At 40.1% G+C, this 8891-nt stretch overlaps 1 protein-coding gene across 2 annotated transcripts; it reads right to left on the bottom strand.

The window, feature by feature from the left end:
• Positions 1–3098: 3098 nt before the first annotated feature.
• On the bottom strand, positions 3099–5556 carry CCL7 (C-C motif chemokine ligand 7). 2 transcript variants are annotated; one of them, XM_031657465.1, is made up of 3 exons: positions 5388–5556; positions 4489–4606; positions 3099–4056 (listed from the first exon to the last, which is right to left on the bottom strand). In XM_031657465.1, exons 1-3 carry the CDS (start codon positions 5491–5493, stop codon positions 3951–3953), a joined length of 330 nt encoding a protein of 109 aa, XP_031513325.1. In that variant the 5' UTR covers positions 5494–5556; the 3' UTR covers positions 3099–3950. The 2 variants fall into 2 exon arrangements, with proteins under 2 accessions (XP_031513325.1, XP_031513326.1); XM_031657466.1 differs by lacking the exon at positions 5388–5556 and adding an exon at positions 4974–5381 and having other exon boundaries at positions 4494–4606.
• Positions 5557–8891: the final 3335 nt, after the last annotated feature.

The raw sequence follows: 8891 nt of genomic DNA, 5'->3' as shown, positions 1-8891 counted from the left end.
AAACAACTCAAAGTGCCATTTAGTCATTGCACCAACCTAAATGGACAAGATCTCTTGATGATGGTTAGTTATCTCCATCAGCTGAGATTATGGATCTACTTTGTCCAGTGACCTATGAACTAAAAAGACAAATAATTTGCCACTTACCTAATGTTTCAAGTTTGAAAAGGACAGGGTACTTGCAATCAACACTCTCATTTATGGAAAGAAAGATGGCATTCGTCAATGGCCAATGCACTGTGCCAAACCTAAAAACTTCAGACAGATGTTATAAAAGTCTCCCATCCAGAGCATCACACACCAGGTCCTGTCGGGGGGTGGGGGGCTGGGGGAGGGATAGCATTAGGAGAAATACCTACTGTAAATGATGAGTTGACAGGTGCAGCAAATCAACATGGCACGTGTATACCTATGTAACAAACCTGCACGTTGTGCACATGTACCCTAGAACTTAAAGTATAATAAAAAGAAAAAAAAGTCCCCCATCCTTGATTAGGCTGGTTCTCTCTCTCTGGGGGAGCTCTGTTGTCTTTTTTATCCTGGTTTCTGGTTTCCTTTGTGAGTTTCCTCCTTTTCCATTATTCCCCTTTGGTCGCCTCTGAAGTGAGTATTGAAGAGAGACATGGTCTTCTTGGGGACTCTGCAGCCTTTGAGGACTGCAAGCTGTACTGTAGGGCCTGGAGTTTGTCTTCTTTTTGAACTTTTCAGGATCACTTATGGTTTCATTGACAGTATAGTATAGCTCTGGTAATAGCAGTGGGCTTCTGATCTCTTCAGTCTCAGTCAATTCCATATGCCAGCAGCCACAGTCCAAGTTTCTTTCTTGATATAATTCTGTAATTATTTTCTCTCTCTCTCTCTCTCTCCCTCTCTCTCTCTCTCTCCCCCTCTTCCTCTCCCTCTGCCTCTCCTTCTTCTTCTCCTTCTCCTTCTCCCTCTCTTCTTAATGAGGAAGGCTGTGAGACTTGAATGGTAAGGCTACAACTTCAATCTCATTTTTGCTTTATGTTATTTCATCCAACTAAGAGATTTTTTTCCCAAAAGAGTTTTATTGCTGATTTTTTTTCATCCTTAAATACCTTCTCTTAATATTTGGTACCTAGAAACAGATGGCTTTTCCAACAACATAAGGTCCTGAATTTGTGTATTTTATTGTCTTTCGTTTCTACCTTATGACCTGTTGATTTCTCTTTTTTCTGAGCTCATCTCTTTCTTGGAATCCCTTCAAAAAGGAAGACAAAACGAAACAACATGCTACTAATGTATCTTTATCAAACTTTCCCTTTAGAGTTACTATTTTAGCAGATAGCACCTGACAGGTTTGACACTTTGTAACATGAATCTCTTATTTTCTTCAAACTGTGACATCAGCTTCCTCACTGCTTGCTACTAAATATCTAGTTAATGCTACACATTTCACGTTCTTAATGGTAGCACATGATTGTGCTATTAACTCCTCTATTAATCAGGGTTAAACTAGGCTCCAAAGTAGCTTTAGTGGCTTAACACAGCAAATGTTTATTTCTTTTTCATGTCACAGTTCAAGGTAGGCCAGTTGACCTGTGACTTGGGGATACGGACTGCTTCCATTGAGCTATACGGAGCACATTACCCCTAACATTACCACAACAGAGGAAGAGAGAGCTGTTTATAGGGACAAGGTCTGAAAGTGGCTTATATCATTTTAGCCCTCACCCAACTGGTTAGAATTCAACCACACAGCCCCTGGGTAAATGCAATTTAGGCTGGAGAATATAGAAGAGCCCACAGATATCTGGAGGGCATTTGCGGTCTCTGCTACTTAGGACAGGCACATGTCCAGCAGCAAAGTCTAGGAGGTGGGAAAGTTCCAACAAAAAACACTCCTTTTGCCTAAGCCAGAATTCACAGGTCAAGCCTGGAGACTACATTGATCTGAAAGAGATAGCATCAGGGAAACTCACTGGTCCCGAGACATGACTAAGAAATAGTTAAAAATGTGTAAGGGACACTTTCCCCACTCAACAATCCATATCAGAGTCTTTACTGATGGTACCTGGAAATCTGTTTTTTTTTTTAAAAATAGTATCTAAGTGATGTTGATGCGAATATGACTCATTGATCTACTCTACATCTCAATCTATGGAGGCTTGGTCAGGTAAAGTAACTTGCCTAAATTTACTAGGCACATTACTGGTGTAACTAGCCTAATCTTTGAATCCCATTGAACTCAATGCCCCGTTATATACCAGCATCTCTGTTCCTGTTCTTTCTAATTCTCTGTGCCCAAGAGTACAAGGCCTGCATGAAAACACATGATTTTATAATTTTTCAAATATGAAGTTTCAGCAGATTCTGTTTGGCCTTGAGCACATGTAGCTCTTCTCTCCTTTCCTGTCCTACCATCAGACACTCTGCTTAACATCTGCGTGTATCAGAGGGCTCACTGTGTCTCACAGCATCTATTCATTCATTCCTACTTCTGGTCTGCCTGTTGGCTGTTCTCTGCTGGAATTTAAGATTACCCGCCTTATGGGTGTGAAATTAAATAACTCAAACTTCAGATAATTTAAACTTAAAGCTATTAGGACTTCAATTATTCTGAGCCTTGAAAGGAATGTGGCTATGCAATCTGAGTCGTGTAGCATGCACCTAGAACTTTTGCCTTTTTGCTTTTTCCTGTAAACAATTAAGAAGACTGAGCCATGGCAGAGGTAACACCCCTCAGATCATTACCTCTCCTCAAGGAATAGTAAATCATCTTCCTTGGAACATAGTAACCTGTAACCAATCAAATCACTGTGGCGTATGCACCTTGTCTAGTACGAAAAATGTTGTAATCCAGCTAGAGCTTCTGTCTTTACCTATGTAATTGAAACCTTTCCATTTGTTTGGAGTTGATGCTTTTCCAAGTGGCCACCCTCAAGCTTTGTCCTTGAATGAACTCAATAATTATTCACATTTTCTGAATCTCATTGTTAATGTTGACTTTGGTGTTTGGGGGTGAGAACTGGTGGGCTGAAGAAGGGGTAGAAAGGAATGTTGGACTTGGTCTGAACACCAGTGGTGGCAGAAATCAATGATGGCCGGCACTTGCCAAATCACCTGTTGGTCTCCTACTCAATTTTTTAATGAAAGTGACATTTGTATTATACGAGACTAGAGAATTGATTAGAAGGGGGAAAACCAGCCAGTTACAAGGTTGATATAATGGAAGAGAGGAGAGGCTTTGGGTAGAGTGCGGGATGGTGAGAAAAAGAATGAGTTTGAGAGGGAAGGAAGGTATTTGAACAAGTGGCTGAAGAGGATGTCAGATCTGGAACTGAGGGGTGGGTTCATCTGACCCCAGCCTGCGGCTGCCTCTCCCTAAGATGCAGATAAGTCTGGCCTGGGGGAAAGTCCAGAGACCACTATGTGCTCATTTCTCCACAATGTGAGCCTGACCTCTGCAACCACGCCCTTCACCTTGTCACCCTGTTACCCCCACCAGCTTTATTACTTTATCCTTTTAAAAAGCCATGAATGTCAGCTATTATACAAAAATATATTTTATGTGAAAATTTGGGAGTCATACATATGCAAATATGTAATTCTATAATAACATTATGCTTCCATAGGAGCATCATATCTTAACAATTAAAACAAATCTTTGCATTGACTCTTGCAAGGACTTCTACAATACCACCATGAGGTAGAGAAGGGAGGAGCATCTCACAGTTTTTAGAGGACTGAGATGACATATGCATCCAAGACTTTACGTTCAAAATCCACCAAAATCCATGGAAGATTAAATTAAAATATTAATAACTTTTTAAAACTATGTAAGAAAAACCATGATTCACATTATTACATAAAGCTCATATTCCTTAGAATTAGAATTAAATAATCTCAGAATCACTCTGAGAAAGGACAGGGTATATAAATTATTTGTTTCTCAAGTCATGGCTTGGTTTCAGTTCAGTCATGAATGTTCAAAGCTTTGGAGTTTGAGTTTTCTTGTCCAGGTGCTTCATAAATTCCTGGACCCACTTCTGTGTGGGGTCAGCACAGATCTCCTTGTCCAGTTTGGTCTTGAAGCTGTGGAGGAGAAAGGAGATAGTTAGATGGAACACCTCGAGGGTTCAGCCTGGGAGTGTGACCAACGCTATGGGAAACCTGTCTAGCTCGTCAGTCTGGCTGATGGAGATGCCTCAGGGATGGAGGAGGAAGAAGGTAAACTAAAGGAAGGGGCCTCAGAGAAGCAGCTCTTTTTGCCAGCCCAAGTGAATCCCTCTTGGTTCCAGGATAAAGGAACTGAAGTCTGAAGTGATAGCTAGAAAGGGAGCTGAGAGTGAGAAGTCACTTTCTTTTCTTGAATTGTTTCCCACTGGAAAATGTCTGGGATAAGGTTAGAGATGCTGTTTGCATCACAGTATTTGATTCCAACTCATTTTGATAGTAGTCCTATTCGCTGCCCAGGGAAGAACCTAGGACTGAGGTGTGAGGGGTGGGTGGTCATCATCCACACACATTACAGCTGCCCGGGGACAGTGGCTGCTGGTGATCCTTCTGTAGCTCTCCAGCCTCTGCTTCGGGATTTTCTTATTGATAAATCTGTAGCAGCAGGTAGTTGAAGTATTAATCCCATCTGCAATGAAACAACAAGAAGAAAAGGCCGTTGAGGGTGTGTCCTGGGTCTTTCTGTTTGTAAAATAGGGAATGGTAAGAAGAAAGAGTCAGAGAGAAAGGAGGTGGAGGCAAAAGCTGCCCATCCCAAGTCCGGTGTCTTTGCCCTTTGAGGCATTTCATAAACTCCCTTTCACTTTTGTGGACTATGAAACAGTGATGCACCATCACCAGTTGACAGGCGGAAGAGGAATTGATGACTACTCTGGGCATTGCTAGGAGGGGCTAATATAATAATCCAATTCCTTAGAGCAAGGGTACCCCAACTATGGATCCCCTTTTAGGCTCTGAGCATTCTATGCTTGGTCATGAGTTTCCCTGATACCTACCACCTCTGCGGAGCCGCTGTCTCTGGAAGCTGGGCTGAATGAAACACAGACCAGATTCTGGGTCTCCCGGTATCTGCAAACAGCCTGCACACTCATCTCCGGAAGCCCCCTGTTTTTGATCACCCGATCCCAAACTCTGCTGGAAGCAACTCGGGCGGTAATTGCACTGAGGGTGTTCCCGGAGCTGGAGTACTGGAAGGAGCTGGATTTGGGGTTCACAGCTGGAATTCTAGTTCAGGCTGTACCCCGCAGCAGCTGTGTGGTTGGGCTCACCCCTTGTTCTTTTTCCGAGTTACCTTATCTTGGAAAAGTAGCTGTTAAAGTGAGACTGTGGGTAGCATGTCTTCTTGACTGGTCCATGATAACCCAGAGAAGGCGCAACGTGCTTCAAGGAGAAGGAGAGAGGGACCTTACCTGGCTGAGTGAGACCCTGGGGGCTGAAGGCAGCTACTGCGAGCAGCAGACACAGAGGTGCTGCAGAGGTTTTCATGTTGGAGGGTGAGGGCATGGGCTTCCCCATGAGAACTGGAGATTTCTGGGTTGGTCTCGCCCCTCTGCTCCTCTAGCAGCTCTGTCTCTGCCTTTTATAGGAAGCAGAGAGGATGAATCATAGGATGGAGTAATAAATCTGCTGAGTCAGTGCACTTCAGTGGGAGGATAGGAAATGAGAGTATGAGTCGAGGTTAGCCTGTTTTTCAGCTAAGACCAGCAGTGGTAGGTGAGGTAGGGTCTATGTCCAGGCAGACTACAGTATGTAACTATGGCTATTATTAAGAGAACAGTTTCTCTGAAATGAGACACATTCTACAGAAAAAGGAAGGAATCAGGGATACCGAAGTCAAAGATATACAAGGGATATTATCCTTTTCCCTTTGGAGCAGCATCCCTAGGACATGAGTCCACAAAAAGCCACTCAGACTTTGACTCAACTCCACAAAGGACTCAAAGATTCTTCACTGTCTTAAGCCCTGGTGGCTTTCTAAAACCCAGAGAAAAGTAAAATAATAGAACATTAGCAGAAAAATAGAATTCAGTATTCTTAGAATAATAGTACCTAAAAGTAGTGTCCGTTTTAGTAATCTGTTGCTGCATAACAATCTATCTGAAAACAGAGACTTAAAACTAACAATTTTCTGGGTTTTTTTTTTTTTTTTTTTTTTTTTTGCTCTTGAATATATCACAAGGTCTTCATTCAATGCCTGGGGTCTGGGCTGGGAGGACTTCAACAGCTGTCTCTCTCTCTCTCTGTCTCTCTCTCTCTCTCTGTATGTGTGTGTGTGTGTGTGTGTGTGTGTGTGTGTGATCTTTCCAGTGGTCCCTCCACATGGTTAGATATTGTGCATGATGGCTTAAGGATCCCAGGTGCAAGGGTTGGGAACATAGTCACACCTCTTAATGGGAGGAGTATAAAAGAATTTGAGGATATGTTTTAAAACCACTATTTGTTTTATAGGCTATCAGAACTGCACAGCATATAAAGATCTTAGAATACTGTGTTTCTAAAACATCATATTTTTCCAAGTAAAAGAATATAGGGAAGGCAAATTTATGGACAAAATCAGAGACCTTCAATTTGAATCAGAGACAAGAGACTTCTTGTCCTTCTTCCCACACACATATCTCGGGAATACAAAGAAACCACTAATCTAGCTCCTCATCTCACATACACATTACAAAGTCACCAACTAATCGCCTTTGATATCAGTGAAAAGGGGTTTGATGAGGGACCATGTGTGGGGTCCTCATGCCTGTAACTGGGCCATGCATCATGGACATGGAATGCAAAAGAGGAAAATTATTCAATGGGGAAATTGAGCATTATACAGCCTTGAATATTAATTTGGGAGCAATGCAAGGCTTTGATTCTGGTTTTAGCTTTACGTCATTTTATCTTACCCCTATGACTTTGCTCAGGCTACTCATTCCCTCAATTAGCTCTTTTTCAAATTGTTATTACTCCCAGCTCCAGAAATTGGTGAATAGTTGACCTACTTTCTATCTCCTTGTTTATGGAGTCTTCCCAGCTCACTCTAATGTAACACATTAGAACAGCATATTTTCTAACCCAGGGTGTATGTTCCATCCACTTGGTGCTTCTACAAAGCAGAACCCTTTCCTTTGACTTTTCTTTCTTTTTCTTTTATTTTGGAAGACAGCTATCATGGATAACCTGCTGAATGATCCACAAAGTTGGAGTAGAACATAGGGGTCCTGCCCAGAAATTACCTTTCCTGGATCTGTCAGGTCAGCAGCTCAAGGAAGTACTCATGGGTTCCAGTTGGTTAAACCTTTCTCCTTCAGAAAATCCTTAAGTGAAGTGCCCCAAGATGTTCCTGCTTAAGATCCCAGAGAAAATGCCTGCTTATGTTTATGATGGAAAGGCCTGTACCTATTGCCCACAAGACCTGGGAATGGTAAAAATAAGTGACTGTTGAATTGTTGCAGAATTTTGTAAAAACTTTTAAATAATTTAAAGACAATATCAGCTGGTTGTAAAAATATGGCAAAATTAGAAACACTTATAAAAACAACCAAATTATTGTACATTATCAACATCAGAAGATGTAAGCAGTTAATTTCCTTCCAGATTAAAAAATACATATTTTTAACCCTTAGTTACAAAAGAATGTCCTTCTTTGTCTCTAGTAACAATTTTTGTCTTAAAATTTATTTGTCTGATATTATTAACAGTCCAGCCACTAGCTCTTTTTTGATTATCATTTCCATGGGGTGTCTTTTCCCATATCTTTATTTTCAAATTATCTGAGATTTCAAATTTACAACATGCGTCTTATAGATAGCATATAATTGGTTTATTTTAAAAATTCGTTTACTCAACCTTTGCTTTTTAGTTGGGGGTTTTAATCCTTTTACGTTAATGTAATTACTGATGAAGTAGGATTACCATCTGATATTTTCCCTTTTTTATATATTTATGTCTCTGTTGTTCCTCACTTTTTAATTACTACTTTACTTTATGAACCATAAATATTTTCTACTGTACCATTGTATTTCCCATTTTTATTATATATGTTTGAGTTATTTTCTTAATGGCTACCCTGGGGACTATCATTAATATCAAAATTTATAACAACCTATTTCAGATTAATATTTTAATTTCAATAGTGTATAAAACTTGATCCTATATAGCTCCATCCCAGTCCTCATCTTAACATTGTTATGGTCACAAATTACACCTTTATACATTGTGTGCCCCTAAATAGAGATTTATAACTAGTGCTTTATGCATATGCCTTTTAAATAAGATACAAGAAAAAAATAATTTTAAACAAATAAACAAAAGTATTTATATTGTCTTTTATATTTACTTATGTAGTTACTTTTACCAATGCTCTTTATTTCTTTGAATTACTTTTGCTTCAGCCTGAAGAACTCCCTTTAGTATTTTTTGGAAGGCTGAAATGTCTTCATTTCTTATTTACTTTTGAAAAGGGTAGCTTTGCCTTATCTAGAATTGTTGATTGATTTTTTCTTTCACTATTTTTAATATGGCATGCCACTACATTCCCATGTTTGTAATTACATTATTCAAAACAGTCAAGTTATAAAAACAACATAAGTGCCCATCAATAGATGAATGGATAAAGAATATATGGTATATACACACGATGGGATATTATTCAGCCTTAAAAAGAAAGAATCCTTCCGTTTGTGACAAAGTGGATGAACCTTGAGGACATTATTCTAAGTGAAATTAGTCAGTTGCAAAGGGACAAATATTGAATGATTCCACATATATGAGGTACGTAAAATAGTCAGACTCATAGAAGCAGAAAATAGAACAGTGGTCACCAGGGGCCAGGAGGTAACCACTCTTCTATTTTGTTATGTGTACCATAGACGATAGACTTTATAGGGTGCTACTCAGGTATCAACTCTTTTGACTAAAGGGCAGCC

The sequence above is a fragment of the Papio anubis genome, chromosome 17, assembly GCF_008728515.1.
Source record: "Papio anubis isolate 15944 chromosome 17, Panubis1.0, whole genome shotgun sequence".
Taxonomy (NCBI): Eukaryota; Metazoa; Chordata; class Mammalia; order Primates; family Cercopithecidae; genus Papio; species Papio anubis.
Note: the sequence above shows the minus strand (reverse complement) of the source record. Positions and strands in the feature narration are given on the sequence as shown.

Excerpts from the sequence above, each read along its gene's own strand:
- CCL7 (XM_031657465.1), bottom strand. The coding sequence starts at position 5,493 with ATGGGGAAGCCCATGCCCTCACCCTCCAACATGAAAACCTCTGCAGCA. Across the intron at positions 4,607-5,387 it reads CCAGGGTCTCACTCAGCCAG|ATGGGATTAATACTTCAACT; the intron begins GTAAGGTCCCTC and ends GTTTCATTGCAG. Across the intron at positions 4,057-4,488 it reads TGTCCCCGGGCAGCTGTAAT|CTTCAAGACCAAACTGGACA; the intron begins GTGTGTGGATGA and ends TCTCCTCCACAG.